Raw genomic sequence first — 27,885 nt, 5'->3', positions numbered from 1 at the left:
GGTGCAACATGTACATTGTTTTGGAACAAATGGGGTTGACGAATTTTTCATAACAGTCTTAGATATAGTGTTCTAATAAAATGGGTCCGTAAAAATATTTATATGTACAAAACAGTTAGCATTTTAATAATCCGCTGTAGATCGGGTAATGCTTAGATATATATCTGGAGATATATTAGGCAGCTACTAATGTTGGAGTTATTAGAAATATTAATGGAGCATGTTTTCCATCCGTATGTCGTGATGTTTCTGGCTGGTGACATTTGTCAGAATGTGTTGAAATTATGCGTCTTGATGCACGTTGATTTTATCGTGGAAGCGTATATGTTGTAAAAACAAGGTACAGTATCTGGAAATAGAAATAATGAGTGTGATAATGGTGTGGTATGAAAGTGTGATAGTAAATCGTATGTCGTTTTACTTACGTAAGGTGTTGGAACCGTGCGTTCTTTGTAGCTGCCTGTTGGGATCTGATACGTGTTGCTCTGAGATTGTAGTTAGCGGCGGTAGAGGGGAGGTTTGGGGGGATGGGTGGAGTGTTAGTGATGGGAGTGGGGTTAGAGGGGAGGAAGTCTTGGGGCGGTTGATTTGAACATATAGATTTTTGTTTACTTATTCTTTTGATGTAGAAATCTTTTAATAAGGGAATTACTGCATGAAAAAGAATATTGTTTCTGTCTATACTTTCATTTAGGTTGGAGTTCGGGTTCACGTATTTGTCTAAATTTATGTAAAATTCTTCTATTATGCTGAGCAAGGGACTTTTTGGATTCATACTGAGGATTTGCATGTCGTTCTTAATGACCGTGAAATTATGTTTTTGATCGTCAATGTGCTGACCCATTGCTGAGAAATGTCTGTGTTTGACGGCGTTGACATGTTCATTATATCGTATTAAAAAACTTCTACCAGTAAGCCCTACATAGCTGGCTCGGCAGTCGTTGCATTTGAGGCGATAGACTCCTGAGTGATTGTATTTATTTATGTTATTAACTGATTTGGAATTGTATAGTATGTTGGTGTTATTGCGTGCAGTTTTATATGCTATTTTTAGGCCTTGTTTTTTGAAGATATTTGTTATGGGATGTATATGGTTATTGTTGTAAGTAAACAGTGCATATTCTTTTTTATTTTTGGTGATTCTGGTTAACTTGGTTTTAGGTTGGTTTTTGACTTTGTTGATGATCTGGTTTATCATTTCTCTTTTATATCCATTTTGTTTTGCTATTTCATGGATTGTGTTTAGTTCTTTATTTAGATTTTCTTTTGAAAGTGGAATGTTGTATGCTCTGTGAATCATACTATAGTATGCAGCTCTCTTATGAGTATGTGGGTGGGTGGAGTCTATCTTTATTGTATTTGATGTGTGGGTAGGTTTTCTATATATGTTATATGTTAGGTGGTTGTTATGTCTAGTTATGGATATATCTAAATAGTTTATGGTGTTGTTGTATTCAGTGTCCATGGTAAATTTAATATGGGGATCTATTCTATTTAGTTGTTCTAAGATTATGTTTTCATTAGTATGTCTATTGTCCATGATTATAAATGCATCATCGACAAATCTGCACCAATAGATAATATTTTCTATTTTTTTAATTTCTTGGTGTTCTAAGTAGTCCATATATATATCAGCTATTATGCCTGATATTGGTGATCCCATGGGTAATCCTTTCTGTTGATAGATAGTGTCATGGAACTTGAAATAATTATTATTGATAGTGAATTGTAAAAGTTTTATAAATTCATCTATTTCCAATTTGCTTAACTTACTGTGGTTATAAAGATTGGATTCTATGATAGTGATAGTTTTTTGTGTGGGTATATTAGGATACATGTTTGTTATATCATATGTTGCTAGCTTGTAGAAGTGTTCTATTCTTATATTCTTAGTAATATTGCAAAAATCTATTGAGTTTTTTATGGTTTTATTTGCTTGAAAGACATGTTTTTTAAGGAATTTTTGTATGTATTTGGATAATTTATAAATAGGGCTTGGCCTGTAGTTTATTATGGGTCTCATAGGAATGTTGTCTTTATGGATCTTAGGGTAAGCTTTAGCTGTAGGTATCCCTGGATTCATGGTGATTAATTTTGTAGTTTCCTGTTCGTTCAAGAGGAAATTGGTGTTTTTTAGGAGAGTTTTTAAGTTTTTTTGGATACTGTTAGTGGGATCTTTAGTCTTAATTTGAAAAGTTTCATCTTGAAAGCAGGTTTTTGTTTTTGTTATATATTCCTCTTTATCCATAATGACTGTAGTGTTTCCTTTATCTGCCTTTGTTACTATTAGGTTATTTTGCTGGATTTTATTTTTGAGTACCTTAATTTGTGTTTGGTTTGTGATATCTTGATTCTGAGGTTTTTGAGTGATCTTATCAATATATTGTGGTAGTGTTTTTTTTCATATCTAAATTCATTTTGTTTTTCTTGGGGTATTTTGTTTAAGGCATCTTCTGTTTCAGTAATAATAGTGGCAATATTTTCAAAAACAGAATTGTTTTTCCAGTTATGTTTTGGTCCCTTGCTCAGTATAGTTGTTTCTTTTTCATTGAATATTGTGTTAGTTAGGTTTTGGAGTGGGGGATGGAAAATATATTGGTTGTTGTCAGTAGAAATAATAGTATGTTGTCTATACTGTGTATGATTGGTTTGGTTTAGTGATGCCTTAAGTGCGTTGAGTTTCTTGTTGAGGGTGTTCTGCTTCTGTATGGCTATATTTTCTATCTTTTCGTTGGTTATTTGTTGGAAGTTGTTCCAGTATGTGTGTGGTAGTTCATGTGAGGCTTTGAGGTGTGTTTCATACATTTGTATGTTGAGGTGTTGTTTCTTTCTATACATGAATTTAATTTCTTCCTTAAGCCATATTCGGTTTGTTTTGTTTTTTGTATTTTAGGTTTGATAGGTGCTTCTATGTTTATTATTATATTTCCTAAGAAATTTAGGAGTTAGATTATTTAGTAGACATTGTTTTAAGAAAGTGATGTTTTTGACAATATTTGTGATCTTAATTTTCAGATTTTGGTATCTGTGTGCCATTTTTCTTGCCTGGTTGGCTTTTCTACTGTTGTTTATAAGTTTCATTTCCGTATTGATAGATATTACTTTACAAAAAACAATATGTATATGAGTTTCCACCTTATCAATACAAATTTATTTTACATTAAGCAAGTAAATATAGTCAAGACTAGTTTCGACCCCTAGGGGGTCATCCTCAGTTGACAAGCGTTAAAAATGTATTGTTTACAAAAACATCACATGTAGTGGTAAAAGCTTAAATTAATTTGAACCGATCATTAATGTTGGTATGTCTGGTACATGATTGACTAGTGTGCATCATCCATGAAGACACACATTATTTTTTATGCTACTACCATCCAATTTTTTTAGGTTATACAATGTGGAATATACATGCATTTATGCAACTCAACAGTGGCAAGTTTAACAATGTACATTTAAAATTGGTTCATAAATTACACATTGGCTATTGATTAGGACATTGGTTTGAACACTTTTGACTAGAATATCAATGTAACACCTTACTGGCATATATCTTAGATGCTAAAATCAGTTTGTAAAGCCTGTTACTCTTGATTGAGTCTTAGTATAAAGTTAAAATTTTAAATGAAAACTATTTGCTTAGTATAGGCATTAAATAATGCTGTTAAAATGGACGTAGTGGTAAAAGCTTAAATTGATTTGAACCGGTCATTAATGTTGGTATGTCTGGTACATGATTGACTAGTGTGCATTATCCATGAAGACACATATTATTTTACATGCTACCACCATCCAATTTTTAGGTTATACAATGTGGAATATACACACATTTGTGCAACTCAATAGTGGCAAGTTTAACAATGTACATTTAAAGTTGGTTCACAAATTACACAAATTGGCTATTGATTAGGACATTGGTTTGAACACTTTTTGACTAGAATATCAATGCAACACCTTACTGGCATATATCTAAGATGCTAAAATCAGTTTGTAAAGCCTGTTACTCTTGATTGAGTCTTAGTATAAGGTTAAAATTTTAAATGAAAACTATTTGCTTAGCATAGGCATTAAATAATGCTGTCAAAATGGACATCTAGCTAAAACAGTGGTATATGTATGTCATATATGCCTGGTTAAAAACACATTACATTAATGTTATTGATATGTGGTGCAACATGTACATTGTTTTGGAACAAATGGGGTTGACGAATTTTTCATAAGTCTTAGATATAGTGTTCTAATAAAATGGGTCCGTAAAAATATTTATATGTACAAAACAGTTAGCATTTTAATAATCCGCTGTAGATCGGGTAATGCTTAGATATATATCTGGAGATATATTAGGCAGCTACTAATGTTGGAGTTATTAGAAATATTAATGGAGCATGTTTTCCATCCGTATGTCGTGATGTTTCTGGCTGGCGACATTTGTCAGAATGTGTTGAAATTATGCGTCTTGATGCACGTTGATTTTATCGTGGAAGCGTATATGTTGTAAAAACAAGGTACAGTATCTGGAAATAGAAATAATGAGTGTGATAATGGTGTGGTATGAAAGTGTGATAGTAAATCGTATGTCGTTTTACTTACGTAAGGTGTTGGAACCGTGCGTTCTTTGTAGCTGCCTGTTGGGATCTGATACGTGTTGCTCTGAGATTGTAGTTAGCGGCAGTAGAGGGGAGGTTTGGGGGGATGGGTGGAGTGTTAGTGATGGGAGTGGGGTTAGAGGGGAGGAAGTATCCTCATACGGATGGAAAACATGCTCCATTAATATTTCTAATAACTCCAACATTAGTAGCTGCCTAATATATCTCCAGATATATATCTAAGCATTACCCGATCTACAGCGGATTATTAAAATGCTAACTGTTTTGTACATATAAATATTTTTACGGACCCATTTTATTAGAACACTATATCTAAGACTGTTATGAAAAATTCGTCAACCCCATTTGTTCCAAAACAATGTACATGTTGCACCACATATCAATAACATTAATGTAATGTGTTTTTAACCAGGCATATATGACATACATATACCACTGTTTTAGCTAGATGTCCATTTTGACAGCATTATTTAATGCCTATGCTAAGCAAATAGTTTTCATTTAAAATTTTAACCTTATACTAAGACTCAATCAAGAGTAACAGGCTTTACAAACTGATTTTAGCATCTTAGGTATATGCCAGTAAGGTGTTGCATTGATATTCTAGTCAAAAAGTGTTCAAACCAATGTCCTAATCAATAGCCAATTTGTGTAATTTGTGAACCAACTTTAAATGTACATTGTTAAACTTGCCACTATTGAGATGCACAAATGTGTGTATATTCCACATTGTATAACCTAAAAATTGGATGGTGGTAGCATGTAAAATAATATGTGTCTTCATGGATTATGCACACTAGTCAATCATGTACCAGACATACCAACATTAATGACCGGTTCAAATCAATTTAAGCTTTTACCACTACGTCCATTTTAACAGCATTATTTAATGCCTATACTAAGCAAATAGTTTTCATTTAAAATTTTAACTTTATACTAAGACTCAATCAAGAGTAACAGGCTTTACAAACTGATTTTAGCATCTAAGATATATGCCAGTAAGGTGTTACATTGATATTCTAGTCAAAAGTGTTCAAACCAATGTCCTAATCAATAGCCAATGTGTAATTTATGAACCAACTTTAAATGTACATTGTTAAACTTGCCACTGTTGAGTTGCATAAATGCATGTATATTCCACATTGTATAACCTAAAAAAATTGGATGGTAGTAGCATAAAAAATAATGTGTGTCTTCATGGATGATGCACACTAGTCAATCATGTACCAGACATACCAACATTAATGATCGGTTCAAATTAATTTAAGCTTTTACCACTACATGTGATGTTTTTGTAAACAATACATTTTTAACGCTTGTCAACTGAGGATGACCCCCTAGGGGTCGAAACTAGTCTTGACTATATTTACTTGCTTAATGTAAAATAAATTTGTATTGATAAGGTGGAAACTCATATACATATTGCGCCGTTCCCGCGTCCAGGTAAGGACACAAGAGATCCAGACTAGCTCTAATTTCGATAAATCAGGTGATTGAGTTCTACGGGTATGAGTTCCGCAACGGAAAGACGTCCAGGTCAATCAACGGTATGCTCTAACTAACGCAGAAAGACGTCTCTTACTCGTATTTAGTTAGGTACCATTCTCATTAGTTCTTGAGAAATTCGTCGTCGATCGTTACTACTTATAGTCTTACATCTAAACCTTATGCTAAGAACACAGAGAAAGAGTTTTTAGGTTTTACCATACAAAATTTATTTAAATATTAAATCAGATATTCAAGAAATTAGTTCAAAATTTTACTAATTAAGTAGCCTTTGTAATGAGTAATTCATTGTCTACCTAGTAATCCATATCCGTCGATAACTTTGGAAAAAATCACGTCTTTCGACTTCACCCTAAATGATTGAAAGTCTTCTCGGCTTAAAAAAAAACTTCCTTTCTTAGTACTCATTCATCTCAGAAATCATCCATTAATAATGTAAATGACATGACACATGTGGGAAGATTCTTAAAAGGAAACTGCCCTATCTTTCTCTTACAATTCACCTAGCGAGTTGGGTGATGAGTAAATAAATTAAATTGAACACTGCTAGTAGTATTTACAAGTGCCTTCTTGGCAAGAAAATAAAACATAAAAATTATTTACATTAAAAATGTAGGATGCATCCACAGAAAAGAAAAGAAAACTCTTATCAACTATTATTTATAGTCCTTCTAATTGTATTCCTTTGAGAAATAAAGAATCGCATATGGAATTTCTGAGCCATTATTCAGTCAAGAAATGGAGTTCCATTTGTTTAAGTCAACCGTCCTTGGAAATCGCATTAAATTATGGTGACTAACACTTGATATCTATTCTAAAAACTGTCATATTACTTAAATTTTAACTGACTGATTGGCTGTCTGTAGGTTTAAGACCATCAATAAGACTATTATAAACTCTTCTTGCGTTATTCTGACAAGTACACACGTATATGTTTTACGTCTTAAATATTGTTCTCTGCCTATCTAGTCGCTTTTTAGACACTCATATTTCCTTGTGTTACACATCATGAGCCAAGCTACGTCCATTGTAAGTCGTAATCATCCAATAAGTAACATCTTCGCAAGATTTAATTCATGAATTTAAGGTAATATGACCTTATCTTATTGACATAGACTACGTGCGTACGAAGTAGCAAGAAACGTCACCACACTGGTTATACAGGGTTATAATAACACATGCTACCAATTGAAAATCTACTTAAGCGGATGACACTATCTCCAGCTAAAAGAAAATGATTCTCCTTCGAAAACCTAGGTCACCAGTGATCGGCCTATAGATTGAAATTTCTACAGAAATGTAATTATTTAGTGTGAGTTCTCGAGATCTTCCTAAGCGAATCAGTGAAGGCTCCAATCTATCCAGAGTAAGCATTTGCTTCTCCAAGTAACTTAATATGGATAAAAGAAACGTTGTACTGCACGTCCTGAGCTAGATAAAATGCGTAGGCTTAAAATCATTGCGTGAAATTGGCGAGAAATCAGTGATCTTCTCACTTATAACATTTGAAGTCATGAGACCTTATTTCATGCAACTATGACTCTCTCTCGAAGAAACAATAACTACAACCATCATACATCATCAACAACTCTATATCATATTCATGACGCGTTAATTATTACTCTTATTTCATATAACCACACTATCACTTCATCTCGTAATTCATTACCTTGATTTGCACATCAACGTGCCGCGACATTACTAAAATGTCTACTTTATTTATTACAGCCATAGTGCTAAATTTAACGTAACCTGGGATAGTCTACTGCCATTCCTTCATAACACAAATCCTATGCATGATCTCGAACAATTTGACGATGCTTAAGTTTATGACACGCAGATATAAATGCCTACTTTTATTCTTTACACATCACTGATAATAATAATAATAATAATAATAATTTTAGCGATCTCTTCGCGCATATCTCTGGAAAACATTACGATCGAAACATCACTTGGTGACCACGCCTACAAATGGAATTGACGTTTCGTACGGATGAGTACCTACTTCCAATCAATTTAGCTAGATGCATATTACACACTGTGTTCGCACAATAAATATTACCAAGCAAATAAAGGAATAATATCTTCTTACTTACGAAAACGACTTGGATATTGGACTTAGCTTTGCTCAAGATGGTCTCGGCGTTTCCTCCTCTCCGGTTATCTGAGACTAGGAACTGGTCATCTGGTTCCTCCACAAGTGGTTGGGTACATCGTGGCTTCTCATCATCGCTCACTGGTCATCCGTGATAGCCAACATCGTCTCGCCTCGTCAGGATCCAAGCAGCATCGCCTTGCTTCCTTACAGACCCATGTTGAAGACTCGTGCGTATGGAACAGAACAATGATAAAATATGTGACTCATTGATGACATTTTCCAAGTACTATAGCTCTTGCGTTTCTCAGATTGCACAGGTTTTTACTGGGACAAGTTAAATCAATAAATAGTCCAGAATTGTCTAAGACATATATTCGGTATAAGCTGATTTGAAAATAAATTTCTTTCCGCCGTCTTTCATCAGCCTAAATGCATTCAATTACTGGTCCGTAAGCGTCTTTCGATGTTAACCGGTGTCGGGCAAATTTCATCAAGGGCTTGCGTCACTGCGTGACGTAGTTCCACAGTAGTATATCTTATCTCTTATTGTTTCTCGTATTAAATCTCTCGCGCGGCGTTTAAATCTTGATTTCCGTCAAACAGTGTGTAGTCGGGAATTAATCTTCGTTTCCAAATCTCCAATATATCGCTCCGCTGGAAAATTCCTTTAAAATGAATTTTACGTCCTTTTAATACACCGAAGTCAGATTAGATAGTAAAAGATGAGCATCTTTTTTCTTGAATAATGGTTTCAAATAATGTCCATCTGTCATTTTTTTTCTGCGCCTTCTAAACGCGGCGATTACTGTAACCGACTGACGAAAATACTTATAATTTGGCCCGTACTGACGTTAAATGTATTTTATTTGAGATTTTGACCGCAGAGACTCCATCTTTGTTGCTCTAGCTCTTATAAAGAATTGTGAAACGGCACAATATTGTTTTTTGTAAAGTAATATCTATCAATACGGAAATGAAACTTATAAACAACAGTAGAAAAGCCAACCAGGCAAGAAAAATGGCACACAGATACCAAAATCTGAAAATTAAGATCACAAATATTGTCAAAAACATCACTTTCTTAAAACAATGTCTACTAAATAATCTAACTCCTAAATTTCTTAGGAAATATAATAATAAACATAGAAGCACCTATCAAACCTAAAATACAAAAAACAAAACAAACCGAATATGGCTTAAGGAAGAAATTAAATTCATGTATAGAAAGAAACAACACCTCAACATACAAATGTATGAAACACACCTCAAAGCCTCACATGAACTACCACACACATACTGGAACAACTTCCAACAAATAACCAACGAAAAGATAGAAAATATAGCCATACAGAAGCAGAACACCCTCAACAAGAAACTCAACGCACTTAAGGCATCACTAAACCAAACCAATCATACACAGTATAGACAACATACTATTATTTCTACTGACAACAACCAACATATTTTCCATCCCCCACTCCAAAACCTAACTAACACAATATTCAATGAAAAAGAAACAACTATACTGAGCAAGGGACCAAAACATAACTGGAAAAACAATTCTGTTTTTGAAAATATTGCCACTATTATTACTGAAACAGAAGATGCCTTAAACAAAATACCCCAAGAAAAACAAAATGAATTTAGATATGAAATTAAAAAAACACTACCACAATATATTGATAAGATCACTCAAAAACCTCAGAATCAAGATATCACAAACCAAACACAAATTAAGGTACTCAAAAATAAAATCCAGCAAAATAACCTAATAGTAACAAAGGCAGATAAAGGAAACACTACAGTCATTATGGATAAAGAGGAATATATAACAAAAACAAAAACCTGCTTTCAAGATGAAACTTTTCAAATTAAGACTAAAGATCCCACTAACAGTATCCAAAAAAACTTAAAAACTCTCCTAAAAAACACCAATTTCCTCTTGAACGAACAGGAAACTACAAAATTAATCACCATGAATCCAGGGATACCTACAGCTAAAGCTTACCCTAAGATCCATAAAGACAACATTCCTATGAGACCCATAATAAACTACAGGCCAAGCCCTATTTATAAATTATCCAAATACATACAAAAATTCCTTAAAAAACATTATGTCTTTCAAGCAAATAAAACCATAAAAAACTCAATAGATTTTTGCAATATTACTAAGAATATAAGAATAGAACACTTCTACAAGCTAGCAACATATGATATAACAAACATGTATCCTAATATACCCACACAAAAAACTATCACTATCATAGAATCCAATCTTTATAACCACAGTAAGTTAAGCAAATTGGAAATAGATGAATTTATAAAACTTTTACAATTCACTATCAATAATAATTATTTCAAGTTCCATGACACTATCTATCAACAGAAAGGATTACCCATGGGATCACCAATATCAGGCATAATAGCTGATATATATATGGACTACTTAGAACACCAAGAAATTAAAAAAATAGAAAATATTATCTATTGGTGCAGATTTGTCGATGATGCATTTATAATCATGGACAATAGACATACTAATGAAAACATAATCTTAGAACAACTAAATAGAATAGATCCCCATATTAAATTTACCATGGACACTGAATACAACAACACCATAAACTATTTAGATATATCCATAACTAGACATAACAACCACCTAACATATAACATATATAGAAAACCTACCCACACATCAAATACAATAAAGATAGACTCCACCCACCCACATACTCATAAGAGAGCTGCATACTATAGTATGATTCACAGAGCATACAACATTCCACTTTCAAAAGAAAATCTAAATAAAGAACTAAACACAATCCATGAAATAGCAAAACAAAACGGATATAAAAGAGAAATGATAAACCAGATCATCAACAAAGTCAAAAACCAACCTAAAACCAAGTTAACCAGAATCACCAAAAATAAAAAAGAATATGCACTGTTTACTTACAACAATAACCATATACATCCCATAACAAATATCTTCAAAAAACAAGGCCTAAAAATAGCATATAAAACTGCACGCAATAACACCAACATACTATACAATTCCAAATCAGTTAATAACATAAATAAATACAATCACTCAGGAGTCTATCGCCTCAAATGCAACGACTGCCGAGCCAGCTATGTAGGGCTTACTGGTAGAAGTTTTTTAATACGATATAATGAACATGTCAACGCCGTCAAACACAGACATTTCTCAGCAATGGGTCAGCACATTGACGATCAAAAACATAATTTCACGGTCATTAAGAACGACATGCAAATCCTCAGTATGAATCCAAAAAGTCCCTTGCTCAGCATAATAGAAGAATTTTACATAAATTTAGACAAATACGTGAACCCGAACTCCAACCTAAATGAAAGTATAGACAGAAACAATATTCTTTTTCATGCAATAATTCCCTTATTAAAAGATTTCTACATCAAAAGAATAAGTAAACAAAAATCTATATGTTCAAATCAACCGCCCCAAGACTTCCTCCCCTCTAACCCCACTCCCATCACTAACACTCCACCCATCCCCCCAAACCTCCCCTCTACCGCCGCTAACTACAATCTCAGAGCAACACGTATCAGATCCCAACAGGCAGCTACAAAGAACGCACGGTTCCAACACCTTACGTAAGTAAAACGACATACGATTTACTATCACACTTTCATACCACACCATTATCACACTCATTATTTCTATTTCCAGATACTGTACCTTGTTTTTACAACATATACGCTTCCACGATAAAATCAACGTGCATCAAGACGCATAATTTCAACACATTCTGACAAATGTCACCAGCCAGAAACATCACGACATACGGATGGAAAACATGCTCCATTAATATTTCTAATAACTCCAACATTAGTAGCTGCCTAATATATCTCCAGATATATATCTAAGCATTACCCGATCTACAGCGGATTATTAAAATGCTAACTGTTTTGTACATATAAATATTTTTACGGACCCATTTTATTAGAACACTATATCTAAGACTGTTATGAAAAATTCGTCAACCCCATTTGTTCCAAAACAATGTACATGTTGCACCACATATCAATAACATTAATGTAATGTGTTTTTAACCAGGCATATATGACATACATATACCACTGTTTTAGCTAGATGTCCATTTTGACAGCATTATTTAATGCCTATGCTAAGCAAATAGTTTTCATTTAAAATTTTAACCTTATACTAAGACTCAATCAAGAGTAACAGGCTTTACAAACTGATTTTAGCATCTTAGATATATGCCAGTAAGGTGTTGCATTGATATTCTAGTCAAAAAGTGTTCAAACCAATGTCCTAATCAATAGCCAATTTGTGTAATTTGTGAACCAACTTTAAATGTACATTGTTAAACTTGCCACTATTGAGATGCACAAATGTGTGTATATTCCACATTGTATAACCTAAAAATTGGATGGTGGTAGCATGTAAAATAATATGTGTCTTCATGGATTATGCACACTAGTCAATCATGTACCAGACATACCAACATTAATGACCGGTTCAAATCAATTTAAGCTTTTACCACTACGTCCATTTTAACAGCATTATTTAATGCCTATACTAAGCAAATAGTTTTCATTTAAAATTTTAACTTTATACTAAGACTCAATCAAGAGTAACAGGCTTTACAAACTGATTTTAGCATCTAAGATATATGCCAGTAAGGTGTTACATTGATATTCTAGTCAAAAGTGTTCAAACCAATGTCCTAATCAATAGCCAATGTGTAATTTATGAACCAACTTTAAATGTACATTGTTAAACTTGCCACTGTTGAGTTGCATAAATGCATGTATATTCCACATTGTATAACCTAAAAAAATTGGATGGTAGTAGCATAAAAAATAATGTGTGTCTTCATGGATGATGCACACTAGTCAATCATGTACCAGACATACCAACATTAATGATCGGTTCAAATTAATTTAAGCTTTTACCACTACATGTGATGTTTTTGTAAACAATACATTTTTAACGCTTGTCAACTGAGGATGACCCCCTAGGGGTCGAAACTAGTCTTGACTATATTTACTTGCTTAATGTAAAATAAATTTGTATTGATAAGGTGGAAACTCATATACATATTGTTTTTTGTAAAGTAATATCTATCAATACGGAAATGAAACTTATAAACAACAGTGATGGCATCTCATACGATAGCATAGGTCAAAGCATTTCTTTTCTGCCCCATCTTGTTGGGTTATCTTTCTGCTTGGTAGTGTGGGGAGTTTTGACTTGAGAAGATGGAAGGATTGGATTTCCAACTCGCCTTTGTGGCATATAAAATATATTTTAACAGATTCAACATGTCTTTGTACGTATCTCAGCCTTTCGAGAATTTTATTTGCTTATGTAATTGAGGTATTTAATTTTCTTTAATCTTCTCTTGGTTTTATTATTGCTTCGTTCTGTGCTCACCATGGTTGGGTTAGAAAGGTTTCCCTCATTACATGCGTTTCTAATTTATTTGTGTGTTAACTTTACTTTTACATGCTTCTTTCGGTATTTTCTTTCACCGTTCCACTGTTTATTTTGAGAACAGAAGGTGACACGGATTCATGTATGTGTGTATGTGATTGTTTGCTGTGTGCCGACCGAGACCTTTTACTCATGTCGCCTTCATTAACATTCCGCTTGAGCTCATGTTGTATTATTTTATCGCGTGTTCTGTATAATTCATGTCCACTTCGTAGACTTGGTATGAATACAAACTAACAACGCGATTGGCCTGCTTCTGTGTGTTTTGGTGTTGGAGACACTCCGTCTCTTTAAAATGGACCACTTTCTGGTTCATATTGTCTGAGCTCGAGAGCGGTTGTTTATTTTGTTATGTTCTGTGCGTTGACGTTCTTATACGTCCCTCTATTCGGCGACCTAACCCCTTGGTCTCTGTGTGAGCTTGGGTGGTTGACGTTTGGGTTCGTGATACCTTTTGTGTCTAATTGACTTATTTATTGTTCATTTCACATTGCCGTCATTGGCTTTCTTTACCTATTTTCTAGTTTAATATGTTTTATTCTTTGCGGGTTGCCTTTCCATATTTTTTTTGTTGTTTGGCGTGAAACCATGGTAACTTTCCCTTCCTCTTAGCATTTATTTCATGAGTTCGGTGCACCCTTCCCTCTTCTCCCATTTTAAGCTCTTTTACTTAATGATAATGTATTCTCGGGGGTCGTGATTTTTATTGTTGAGAGTTTTATGTCTTATCTGAGGAATTGAAAGGGAGAATGTTATGATCAGGGGCTGTACTCCCTAAACTTATGACTGTTTAGACCTATGCAACCTTTTTCTTTATTTCCTCTCCATAATAAATTTAAGTTCTTGCCCTTATTACTGTTATATTTTTATTTCTTAGCGTCTCTTATATGTTTGTTATCTGTAAGAGGCCTGGGTCCAGTTCCTGGCAGTTTTTTTGCTAATTTTGACCAAATCCACCGCACTGGGTCTTCGTCGTGTTCTTAGTGTCAGTTCATGTGCCAAATGATAGGAAATTAGTGGGAGTTTACTGGAAACTGTTTACAAAGAGAGAGAGAGAGAGAGAGAGAGAGAGAGAGAGAGAGAGAGAAAGAAAGAAAACTTGTTTCCTTATTCTGAAAAATCTAAGTGTCTTTCTAGGGTTTGATGGTTCAAAATGAGCCTTACAATTACCACAAAAACAAACAATGTTTAATGGACACTATTGACACATCTGGTCATGCTTATACAGCCCATTATCTGGCAGAAGTGTTTGTAAACAGCATTCAAAAATGTGAGACAACTTAAAAGTGTGAAGTTCATTCTGTTGTTATAGATAATGCTACCAGTATTTCAAAATTGCATTTTCTGCTTGAAAATGATAAGTCATTACTTATGGCTGCACGGCACATGTATTAAATCTGCTAGAAATGTCATTCAAGTTGTAACCGTCCAGGCTTCTCCAGCCAGACTAATTTAATATACTATCATTTTACGCGATATCATTTGATATCAAGTTTATCCGCCATCGGCAATTATTCGTAATAACATATTTATTCTACGTCAATCATTTGTAAACAAGGAATCATATTATATAATTATAACATCATTTATTATTTAAATTATTATATTAGGTAGGATAGGAATTCATTATGTGTTGTAAATATGGTCAATATGTTGAGACATAATAGTTGTTGTCATTTCATCCCATATTTGTGTATACGGAAAAGGTTATTCTTATAGCAGGGGAATTTAGCATGACTCACTTGAGTTAAACTCATGAGCAAGGGACTATACAGCTACCTGCGTGCAAGGCTAGGCTTGCAGACTACATCATCGCCACGCCTACTGGACTTGTCAAGAAGAAAGAAGAGAGGAAGATGATAATGCGATCTACGAATCAGATGCTTCGTTATATAGAGAATTGATATTGAGCTATTATCAAGAGTGGGGAGAGCCCGGTGATATATTATGTAGTGCGGAGCATTCCTCGATTCACGGAGTCACGGATACTCACTCACATCGCTATTTCTGTTGAGACCCTAACTACTATTAGAACATCAAATGTGAACATCTCCGAGACATAGTTATTTTTGTACAGTGTGTTGTCGCTTCGATACAGTACTTAGCTGCGGTCATGTTATCGGATCTGCGTGAGACGAAACAAGCTTATGGCTTGTGTTATATTCAGTAAATCTTCTGGACGAAGAACTATGTTTAGTTCAAGTCCATGGAATTTGGTACAAGTCTGTAGCGTATAAATAGTATAGCTCAGTTGGATTGAGATTTCTACTAACATGGAAAAATTCATATCTCTGAATTTTCTCCTCATACGATCAACGCTGATCAGTTTTTACAAGTATAGGGCCAATGTCTAATTTAAAGACTAGGCAATTAGGGAGTGCTAGTCCAGATAGCCCGTAGCACATCAGAGAAGGAAGGATGTCCATGGAGCCAATTCTACATCGAGAAGAAGAGAACGAGTAACCACAGAAACCAGACGACTTCAACGGAAACTGCAATTGGTGAGCTTCAGTTAGATAAAGCAAGCAATTAGTAATTTGAGTAACGTAAATTCTAAATCCCTCCACGCTTTAAGGAACTTTTCCGATTCATCTAATTTTTTTTGTATAATAAATTCATTTGTATTTTATATTGCGTTAATTTTCTTTCTCAAACGATACTTAATGGTTAATTATTTAAAATTCTACCCTTGTGATTTAAGTATAAGTCTCTATGCTAGTAAATATAAATTTTACTCTACAGTTTTGTTTAAAACTGTAACGCTGGCGCCCATACATCACATAGAGAAATGGGAAACCATGGAATGTTAATTGTTTCTATTTGCATGGCAATTTGCGGGCAAGCCACATATAGTTTATTTGATATTTGATATTCCCAAGGTATTAACTTTCGTCTCCTCTAGTGAGAAGCTTAGGGCCGAACATTTACAAGGTTTCAAATATAAGACAACATTTGATAAATTTCAAAGTACTTCAGACACAATCACTTTGCTAATGCAAGTAATAGAAAATCTGATGTGCAAAACTTGTTTGGAAACACATTTAAAGACCTTTCTGTAAGTGTGGAGAAAATTAATTTGTTTGAAAATCCATTTGCAGTTGACGTTTTTGATGCACCTGTGCAACTAGAGACTGAATTAATCGAACTTCAGTGTTGGTCCCAATTAAGGGACAAGTTCACAACTTAACCATAATATGTATTTATTTGATCCTGTATTGACTTGTCTGAATCTATTAAAGAAACTATTTAAAATACACTTTTAATGATTGAAAATACGTGTTTCAGGAAAAATATACATTCCCTTCATCAGTGATGTCAGTTCAAGGAAAAAACAATATAACACTGTATTTTGTTTTTCTTCCAATTTAAAGGAGCATTGTATCTAATTCACCAAATCAATGAATAAAGAAACTAATGAAATAGTATGAAAATGATCATTACATAAAATTTAATATTTTGATGAATTGAGAGATGATATGCAGGACAGCAAGAAATTACTGTATATTATTTTAAGAAAAAAAAGAGAGATCAAGTAAACACCAAATTTTTGAAGGATGAAGGCGGTGTAATATTAACAAAGCCAGAAGAAATAAGAAATAAAGAATTTTCTCAAGTCGCTGAACATGAGAACTAATGACACTCATTCAATGGTTGACCAGGAAAGGCAATTAGTTGAAGAAATGGATAAAGTAATTACAATGAATGAAATTGAAATGGCAGTAAGAAAGATGAAGAATGGAAAAACTTCTGTAATAGATGAACTTTCAATGGAGATGATAAAGGCTGCTGGAGCTGTACTCCTTCAGTGGACATTTCGAGTTCTCAGGATTGCCTGGGAGAATAAAGAGGTCCCTGAGGATTGGCAAAAATCATCCCAATTTTCAAGAAAGGCAATAAGAAAGTATTGAACTACAGGGTAATTACTCTGATATCCCATGTTGCTAAGATAATGGAGAGGATACTGGAAAGTAGGATAAGGTTGAGGGTTGAAAATCAGATACAGGAAAATTAGTTTGATTTCAGAAGTAGGAGGTCAACAATAGAGCCCATTTTCATTGAGACAACTAATAGAAAAGCAATGGGAGTATGAGAATGATATGGTGATGTCATTCATAGACATTAAAAAGGCATGTGACAGTGTCCCCAGGACTAAAGTTTGGGACAGTCTGGTGCAAAAAGGTATTGGACAGGGATTAATAAAAATGATCATGGCAGTGTACAAGGAATATTGTAGTTGTGTGGAAACACAAGTTGGCAGGACAAGGTTGTTCAAAACCACGAGTGGGCTGAGGCAGGGAAGTGTTCTATTGCCAATGCTCTTCACAATAGTAATGGATGACATCATGAGTACAGCAAAAGCAACATATGGAGGAAGAGAAATTAACATCATGTTATTTGCAGATGATATTGTGATTTGGGGAGAAGAGGACATGAATGTTCAAGAACAGTTGGATGTGATGAATAGGAATATCGAAGAATGTGGATTGAAAATAAGTGTAGAAAGGAGTAAAACTCTTGTTATGGTTCGAGGGGAGAAAGAAGGGAAAGGTCAGATTAGACTTGTAGACAAGCCCCTGGAAGTAGTGGAGGCGTTCAAATACCTGGGGAGTGAATTAATGGAGAATGCTCAGCTGGATGCTGAGATTAATAAGAGGATTCAAGCTAGAAGCTGTTTCTATCATACTGTAAGAAACATGGGACAAAGATGTGCCAATGGAAGCAAAGGAAACTATGTACAAGATGTATTACGTACCCATAACAACTTACAGAACAGAAACTTGGACATTGACAAAGAAGGATGAGAGTCGAATACAGGCAGCTGAAATGAAGTTCTTGAGGTGTATGATACAGAAAAGTAGAAGAGACAAAATAAGGAATGAGAAAATCCGGGAAAAAATTTAAGTGGAAAAAATGAATGATAGAATAGAGAAGAGCCGACTAAGATGGTTTGGGCACATAAAGCGAATGAGTGATGAAGGAATGCCAAAAAAGGTGATGGAAATGTAAGGAAGGAGAGGCCGTGGACAACCACAATTGAGATGGAAGGACACAATCCAACGCAGCATTATAGAAAGAAACCCGGACTGGGACACAGTGTTGGAGGAGGTTTGGTGGAAAGACAGATGAAGGTGGAGAGGAACCATATTTGCCCTTACCTGGCTACAGCTGGATGAAGGGAAATGATGAAATGATGCACTGAAATGAGAATACCTAAATAAATTTAAGTTCTTCAAGTTTTTCTTCTTTTTCTTCCTTAAATGATCAAACGCTAGTCTATACAATGGGTTCTCTTCTGTACTTCTTTCATTTAAACTTGATTCAAAGTTTTTTTTTTGTACAAGATAAATTTCTAAACTTTTCAAAACATTAATGAATTTTTCCCTTTTTGGCCAAATGTTTTAACTCCATTTCATTAGAAATGTCTGTAAATTTACGATTCTTTTCAACCATATGCTCTCCCATTGCCGAACATCTTTTATGTTTGACTGCATTAACATGTTCTTTGTACCTTATAGCCATACTTCTTCCAGACTGTCCTATGTATCATTGTTTGCATGTTTGGCATGTCAATTTTTAAATTCCTGAATTATTAAATATACATTTATTCTCTATTTTATCTGAATTGAAATATTCTTATTAGTATCTTTATCAGTTTTGTATGCGACATTGATGTTCCTTTTTCTGAAAATTTTAGCCAGTTGATAAGGGTGCTTATTTCAAAAAGTTAGAACTGCAAATTTCTTTTTCTCCTTTTGCTCTTTAATTAAAGTTGTTTTTGGCTCATTTTTCATTTTTTAAAATCATTCTATTAATAAATGTTCTGGAGTATCTGTTGTTATGAGCAATTTGATGGATTATATTTATCTCTCTATAATAATTCTTCCTAGACACAGTTATGTTCATAGCTCTATTAAGCTGTAAAATGTTGCCTGTTTATGTTAACCTGGATGATTGGAGTATGGTTTTCCGTGGTTTCCCATTTTCACACCAGGCAAATGCTGGGGCTGTACCTTAATTAAGGCCACGGCCGCTTCCTTCCCACTCCTAGCCCTTCCCTGTCCCATCGTCACCACAAGACCTACCTGTGTCGGTGCGACGTAAAGAAGAAGAGAAAAAAAAAAAGAGATGATTGGAGTCGTTTGTGATAATAGTATCTGTTTGAGTAGCTGTTCTGAAAATTTGAAAATCAGAATTACGCTCCTGGATGAACACCTATATTCCACTTTGAGGGTGGCTTTCTTCAGACATTTCAACACTGTCACTTCCTGTGAAGTTTATCCAAAGTTACAGAGAAATGATTACTTTTCTCGGTTTGTTTTGTATTGAGTGTCAGTATTGTTTGTGTTGTCAAATAGGCGTATGAGAGGTTGGTCGGTTAATTGGTTGGTGATTGATGAAGGGGGCATCTGGATGTGTGGATGTATTTGTGTGTTAGGGAAGGACGGGAAGGGAAAGGGGGAATAATGTGGCCCACAGTTCGTTTAGGTATCTGCCGTTTGGCCCACCTGCTGATTAAGCCGCTCCTGTTTTAACAGATTACTGCTATTTTGCAACAATTGAATTAATAAGCTCGGCTGAGCAGCTGAGAGTAGAGTACTGGCTTTCTGAATGCATTCAATCTCAACTCAGTCCAGTGGTATTTGAAGAGAGCTCGGATATGCCAGCTGTATGTTGGTTGACTTAGTAACACTTAAAAGGATTCCTGCTGGACAAAATTTCCATTGCTTTGGTGTCTTTAATAACTATAAAATGTATCTTATGCACAGGATTATGGAAGGACTAGCAACTACTACTTCAAGGTGAGCAAGATAACAAAACTAGATTTAAAACACAGTCTGAATTATTTGAGTCTCCCTCTATCTTGTATCCCTCCAACATCCTGCCAAGTAATAAACTGTGCCAAAAGGGAACGTGCAAGTCACCAGGTTCAGAGCGCTCTACGGTATTTCTCTGGGTGACCGTGTAGTCTAGTGCTGCGAGTTATGAATGCAAGTAGTAAGCGTGGAGCGATCGAGGGATATTATTGCTTATGAGGATTTTAATGCCGAGAATTTTATACCCAAAAGTGAATCAAATAATGCCATGAAAGGGTACACTGTTACCTATATCATAGGTGTCGAATAACAGAAGGTTTGAAAAAATTATTTGTACCTTTTTTTTTTTTTACTTTACATCGCACTGGCACAGATAGGTCTTATGGCAACGATGGCTAGGGTCGGGTAGTAAGCAACCATGGCCTTAATTATGGTATAGCCCCAGCATTTGCTTGGTGAGAAAATAATTATCTCTGGGTGTTAAATGGGGGTTAAGACCCGAAAACAAACACACTCATTCCTCCGAAACTGTTTAATGTACAAAGACAAAAATAGCGTTATATATTTGTAAATCGTAGGTCTGAAAAAGGAAATATTTTAAAACACTCCACCCCAAGGGGTTAAATGTGGTTATCTCCAGAAACGAAATGATTCATCCCTCGTGAGCAGCCTCAAATACCACTGGACTGAGCCAGGATTGAACCTGTCAACTTGGGCTCAGAAAACCAGCGCTTTAACCATCTGAGCCACTCATCCTGTCTTCAAAATGCTTCTCCCCTAAGGTCTTTAGATGGGGGTTGACTCTGAAATTCACAATATTAATTTTTCTGAAAACTTTTCATGCACGAACTTAAAATTTTACACGAAGGTTGGTCTTCCATGTCCTAGGTGTTAAATAAGAAATATTTTAAAAACATTAGGCTATACCCCTAAAACAAAACACCCATTCCTCCATTACTGTTCGTTGTACGAAGTCAGAACTTCACAGATTGGTCTCGTCTACATCCTAGATGTTAAATAACAAACCATTTTAAAACATTCCAATTGTATGGGATTCAAATGAGTGTGAGTTTCAGAATTACTAATTCTCCAAAACCATCTGATGTATGAACTGAATGTGTATTTTATAGGCTAGCTGACATTGCACTCTCCGAAATTTAAAACTTTGAAAGACTTTCAGCTTAAAGTCTGAAATGAAATGAAATGTTGTATCATTTCATTCGGTTCATTGCCAATATTCATTTTTGTTGTTTTTTTTGTATTTTTCCATGGGAATGTGGAAAAACTTAACACTAGGATTACTACAGTGTTCTGAATTATGGCAGTTTACAACACAACAGTATCGTTTAGCATGATGGCATTCTATATTGCCTCAGTATGTAAATAACTTGTCACATTATACTATTATACAAATAATAAATATTTCTGTCAATCAACACCACAGTTACACCAGCATGGGCTGCACGCTACCTTACTGTTTTGCCACCTTTAGGGCTAGCAGTCACTTGCATGTTCCCCATACTTGTAGTTTTGCTAGAGGTTGGGTTTAGGAGAGAAGCTATTGGGCAATTTTCATGGTACATGTATGTCCAAGAACTGTTTTGTTACTAGTTAGCCTTTCTATTCTGGTGAAAGAACCTATGTGCTGTGAATATGGACAGAAACAAGTGGTGGGAACTGTATGGTGTTAGAATGGAACTGACCAATTTATGTGCCTCTCCTTATAATGAAACTCGTGTGAGTCTGTATCAACGATGTTATACTTGTGTGTTCCACTGAATGTCATTCCAGGGTTTGGTGGAGGTTTCAGCAGGGTAAACATATCAGTTGATCATTCACTACTGGATGTTCAGGATACCATGGGAAGATCTCTATTGTTTCCTAACTGCCTTATAGTATAATAGGTTTATAGTAAAATGATGTGTGTAATGTCTGTCATTTGTTGCCTGCAAAACTGTATGATTTTGTGTGAAATATACAAAGAACCTAGAACCAAGGAACAGTGGGCCTGTAGTCTATTTGTAGACAGATTCATGTCCAGTTTTTGTAGATTTTCGCACGTGTTTTACTGATGAAGTTGGCTGCATGGTATGGACCTTGTAGCTGTGAACAGCATTGAGGAGTGATTATCGCACTGCTGGCAGCCCTGAAGATGGTTTTCTGTGGTTTCCCAGTTTCACACCAGGCAAATGCTGTAACTGTACCTTAAGGCCATGGCTTCTTCCTTCAAAGTCCTAGCCTTTTCATAACATACTTTAAAACTTATGAGATACTGCATCGTTAAACCACTAGCAAAATGATTGATAAGTATCCCTGTGTTTATCATGACAGTGTGGGACTAGGTGGGATCTAATCAGCATTGCTCCACCAACCGTTATGCAGGTGGCAGTGTTATTTTTGAGTAATGTAGAGACTTCCATGTGTTTGATCTCTGCTCTGTAACAGGCCAACGTTAAAGTAGGTTCCCATGAAATGGAATGGCGTATGGCTTTTAGTGCTGGGAGTGTCAGAGGACAAGTTTGGCTCGCCAGATGCAGGTCTTTTGATTTGACGTCCGTAGGCGACCTGCGCGTCGTTAAGAGGATCAAATGATGATGAAAACGACACATACACCGAGCCCCTGTGCCAGCGAAATTAACCAGTTAAGGTTTAAATTCCCGACCCTGCCAGGAATCGAACCCGGGACCCCTGTGACCAAAGGCCAGCACGCTAACCATTTAGTCATGGAGCCGGACAGTAGGTTCCCATGAGTGCAATGTATGGATAGTACCATTCATGCTTATGAATGAAAAAACTTATCTCTGCATCACGCTGCAGTGCCTAATCTCAGCATTATTGAAGAAACGGAGAATACATTTGAGAATTGTGCTGCAGAGCTCAGATATTTGCACTATCCATCCTGGAGCTCTGGCCGGCTTTGGTGCACAACTAGCAGTCTGTACCCAAGTACTGATTGACAGTTTTATTCTTAGCTTAGGTACTTTATCTGTTGCGTGTTCTCCTGATCTAAGATCTGTTATGAATGTAATGCCATATTCCAGTGGTTTGGATTCCATGTAAAACTGTAGCTAATCTGCTTAAGGTTAAGTAATGTAAACTTAAAACTTCAAACTTGTCTGCTTGTTTCTGTTAGTCTTTACATATACTGTTAAACTATACTGACAAGTCTTTGCTCCTCAAGTCTGTGGAAAGTCTCTAATGTACAGTACTGATAATGTTTGCAGATAGTGTGTTTATGTAAAGAGGTGTTTAAATTCATCAGCCTATTCAATCTGTTTCTATTCTGGTACATGTGTGGTTGTAGGTGAAGATTTGGCACATTCCTGAGAAAGGCCTGGAAGAGAGTTTATGTGATCCAGAGTGTGTCTTCTCTCACAAACAACGTAGGGTAGAGACTGTTTGCTTCCATCCTACAGCTGAGGGTCTCCTCACCACAGCTTCTTTCACCACCCTTACTCTCTGGGATGTGGCTGTAGAGAAGGAAATGTATTGTGAGTATTATTTTCCCCAGTACCACTATAAACAGTTCATGTGGTCATTCGTTGTTGTTTCCCATATATTGGTTGTAGCCTTACTTTCATTTCTGGAATACTTTTGAGAGAAATAATAAATTTTTAGACAATGGATATGGCATTCTGTTATAAGTGTAGTTGATATTGCAGTTGCATGATAATGGATAGTCATATGTCTGGCCTAACTAACAATCAGCTGTGTTAAGATTCTTACAGAGTCTACTGTAGGGTGACGGAACACTTTTCTTGAACATTTCGGTGAAATTGTTTCATAAAGTCACTGACATGTTACATCATTATTTTAGTGAATAGAGAAAAAAAAAAGAGTAACCGTACACATAGGTAATTTTACAACAAATTAAACAATACCGTATTTCCTTGTGCATTAGACACACCCCCCCCCCCCCAGCTTTTCGAGACAAAGAAAGTACGAGGCATGTTTAAGTAAGTACCATTTTGATATTCCGCCGATGCAGCGCTGCGGTCGGCATTCCGTGCATGCGCGCTGTGTACCTGCACCTATTGGCAAGGCTGAGATGCCATTATGGCAATAGTCGCCCTTGTGTACGTTTGTTGACAAGCATTTGAAATGGCCTCGCCGATCGAGAGTCCTGCCGACTGTGAAGTCCGGTCTGTTATTCGTTTTCTGAGTGCAAAATGTTTGAAAGCTATCAATATTCATTGTGGGATCTGTGCAGTTTACGGATCAAACATTATGAATAATGGAATGGTTAGGACATGGGTTCGAGCATTTAAAGTTGGCCACAAAGATGTGCAACATGAAGAACGGAGTGGGCGACCTTCAATCATTAGTGAAGATTTGGTGCAGGCAGTTGTCCAAGCAGTGAGAGAAAACAGACTCTTTACGATTACGTCGAAAATGAATAACAGACCGGACTTCACATTCGGCAGGACTGTCGATCGGCGAGGCCATTTCAAATGCTTGCCAACAAACATACACAAGGGCGACTATTGCCATAATGGCGTCTCAGCCATGCCAATAGATGCAGGTACACAGCGCACATGCACAGAATGCCGACCGCAGCGCTGCATCGGCGGAATATCTAAATGGCACTTATAAAAAATGCCTCGTAATAAAGCTTGCATGTAATATCACCGCAACTTAATTCGTCAGAAAAGAACAGTGATTCTGCTTTAAAGCGGGTACAGGTCATACTTCAGCTTCGATAACATCACACAAATTTGTGAATAGTTTCGTCCGTCCAACCCGCGCAATGAAAACGCACGTCAGTCGTCTGTACGTCTGTATCTCCTAGTTACGAATTGTCCGCCTCTGTAGTGTACAGCTGCTCCAATGACATCGCACAAATAGGCGAACAGTTTTGTATGCCAAGCCAATATAAATGATCCGTTATTGGACCTATCAGCTATTTGAAGGCATGCATCAGACATGGGATATGTTTGTGTTTTGTAGTTAAGAATGTCTGCCAGCGTAACAGGTAGCATAATTAGCTGCCATTTTTGAGGGCCCAAGTTTTGGTTCCTGGTACTGCCAGAGATTTAACAATGGCAGTCAGGTTGATATGGGGTAAAATGGTACATGCAGCTCATCTCCATTGGGGGCGTGCCTAATAAAAAGAGCTGCACCATCTGGGGATGAGGACATGAGTTTTCTTTAGTTACAAAATATTCATGGTTGTTTGCTATTAATATAGCAGGTGAGATCATTAACAAAGTGATGGTTTAAAACCCCATAATTCAGCCCAATATAGGTCATTTTTGGGGAAGTAGGTCTACAACTTGATAAAAACGTTCTAATCATAATGAGTGTTCTACTTGTCAATGTACCTAACTAATAATAATAATAATAATAATAATAATAATAATAATAATAATAATAATAATAAAAGTCAGTGTGTGGATTCATACCATCATCATCATAGAACCCCTCCAGCATGCCAGGTAGGGTGAGATTCATTTCTTAAGGAACATAATTCAGCTGAATTAGATTCATTACTTAAAATGAGTAGGAGTTTATTGCTATTCATATAATATATATTGAAAGTAATTCGTGCCTAATGAGTGAAAGTTCTGTCCCTAATTATCAGTACTTATGAAAGTTGGTAATCCTGTTTACCAGCCTAGTTAGATGAAGATGACTGCAAATCTATTTCATCTGAGTTTCATGTATTTTTCTACTGTATATATGCAGTGTTCTATTCCTAAAGAAAGTACATAAAAAGGTTTGATTTAGGTAAATTTGCATCAATATGATGTGTTCCTTTTACATATCCAAATCTCAAAGAAATACTTGCCTGATCAATAAAGTAATACAGTAAAATGTCATGTAATGAACACCAGTTTAACAAAATTTTCAGAATAGCAAAATTATTTTTAGGCCCCTCCCTTTTCCCTATTTAATGTGTGTTAAAATATTTCATTGTAATGAATTTCAAACTTTCAGTATACCTAATTAAAATGTAGTTTTTTGCTTATATTTAGCATCTTTTTCTTCTATAATAGAAATTAATCCTGTTTTAATCGTTGGGTATTTCGTACATGTCTCTATATAACTAATACCAGGTGGCACACACTATACAACACAGAGGCGAAACTACCTGATTACAAATTGGGGAAGGTAAGCAAACACATCACAATTCTGATGAGCAGGTTGCCTACCCTACAGCACACGAAGATTATCTTATTCAGTTTTGGTGTACTGGTATGTAGGATTCATTTCTTATATATAAAAGGCAAATTTAAGCCTATTTTCTATTAATAAAAATATCTTTAAATATTGGGGTGTGCAGATTGGATTACAGTATTCATATTTACAGGATACGGTTCAACTCTGTTGAACACTTTGAGGCACATCTTCCTCTTTTGCCTCATCATTGCACGGATTCCTATCACTTATAATATGTCACAATCTCTTCTTCAGTAATTTCCTTTTCCACTAATATATCACAGACCGGGAAAGTTGGCCATGTGGTTAGATGCGCAGGGCTGTGAGCTTCCATCCGGGATATAGTGGGTTCGAATCCCATTGTCGGCAGCCCTGAAGATGGTTTTCTGTGGTTTCCCATTTTCTCACCAGGCAAATGCTGGGGCTGTACCTTAATTAACCCATTGAGCCCTGCATATTTGTTGGATTGAAACTGCATTGGCGCTGGGATTATTTTGGAGGAAATATAGTGTCGCTTCATATCATGAGAAATTTCTTACAAGACCATTAAAGATTTAAATATACACGAACACAAAAGGCTTCCATACCACAAACTGCAGAACAAGGAATACAGTAAAACACTTTATCCCACTGTCGGCAGCCCTGAAGATGGTTTTCCGTGGTTTCCCATTTTCACACCAGGCAAATGCTGGGGCTGCACCTTAATTAAGGCCACGACCTCTTCCTTCCCACTCCTAGCCCTTCCCTGTCCCATCGTTGCCATAAGACCTATCTTTGTCGGTGCGACGTAAAACAAATAGCAAAAAAAAAAACACCACCACTTTATTTTATTAGCATCACGGGACCGTAGGCCTACTCAGTCCGCCTGCTGAGCTGTAACCCAGTTTTCTCTTTGCACTTTCTCTTCTATTTCCACATCTATTTGTTATTCAGGAGCATTGCTCACACTAGTACTAATATTACTACTAATTTCACTGAAAAAATTACATTCCTAATCATCATTACTTCCTAAAAGGGGTTATATATCTGTAAATATCAGTTCTATACTGGCAGCCATCTTGTTTACAAGCGAATCTCAAAGGTAGAGATAGCCCACTTCAAACTAATATTACCAAGTACACTATCGATATATATTACCAAAGAGCATATAACATTGCAAAGAAAGATTCCCTACACAAATCACAAATGCAACTCACT

General features: G+C 35.7%; 1 protein-coding gene across 1 annotated transcript in view; it reads left to right on the top strand.

Moving 5' to 3' along the window:
* The window catches only part of pod1 (coronin pod1), a 355,918-nt gene that overhangs the window by 59,768 nt on the left and 268,265 nt on the right, over window positions 1-27,885 (top strand). The window contains exon 4 of the mRNA XM_068225053.1: window positions 23,834-24,020. Coding sequence (XP_068081154.1) covers window positions 23,834-24,020 — 187 coding nt within the window. The remainder of the gene's footprint in view (window positions 1-23,833; window positions 24,021-27,885) is intronic.

This window comes from Anabrus simplex, chromosome 1 (genome assembly GCF_040414725.1).
Source record: "Anabrus simplex isolate iqAnaSimp1 chromosome 1, ASM4041472v1, whole genome shotgun sequence".
In the NCBI taxonomy this organism is placed as follows: Eukaryota; Metazoa; Arthropoda; class Insecta; order Orthoptera; family Tettigoniidae; genus Anabrus; species Anabrus simplex.
Note: the sequence above shows the minus strand (reverse complement) of the source record. Positions and strands in the feature narration are given on the sequence as shown.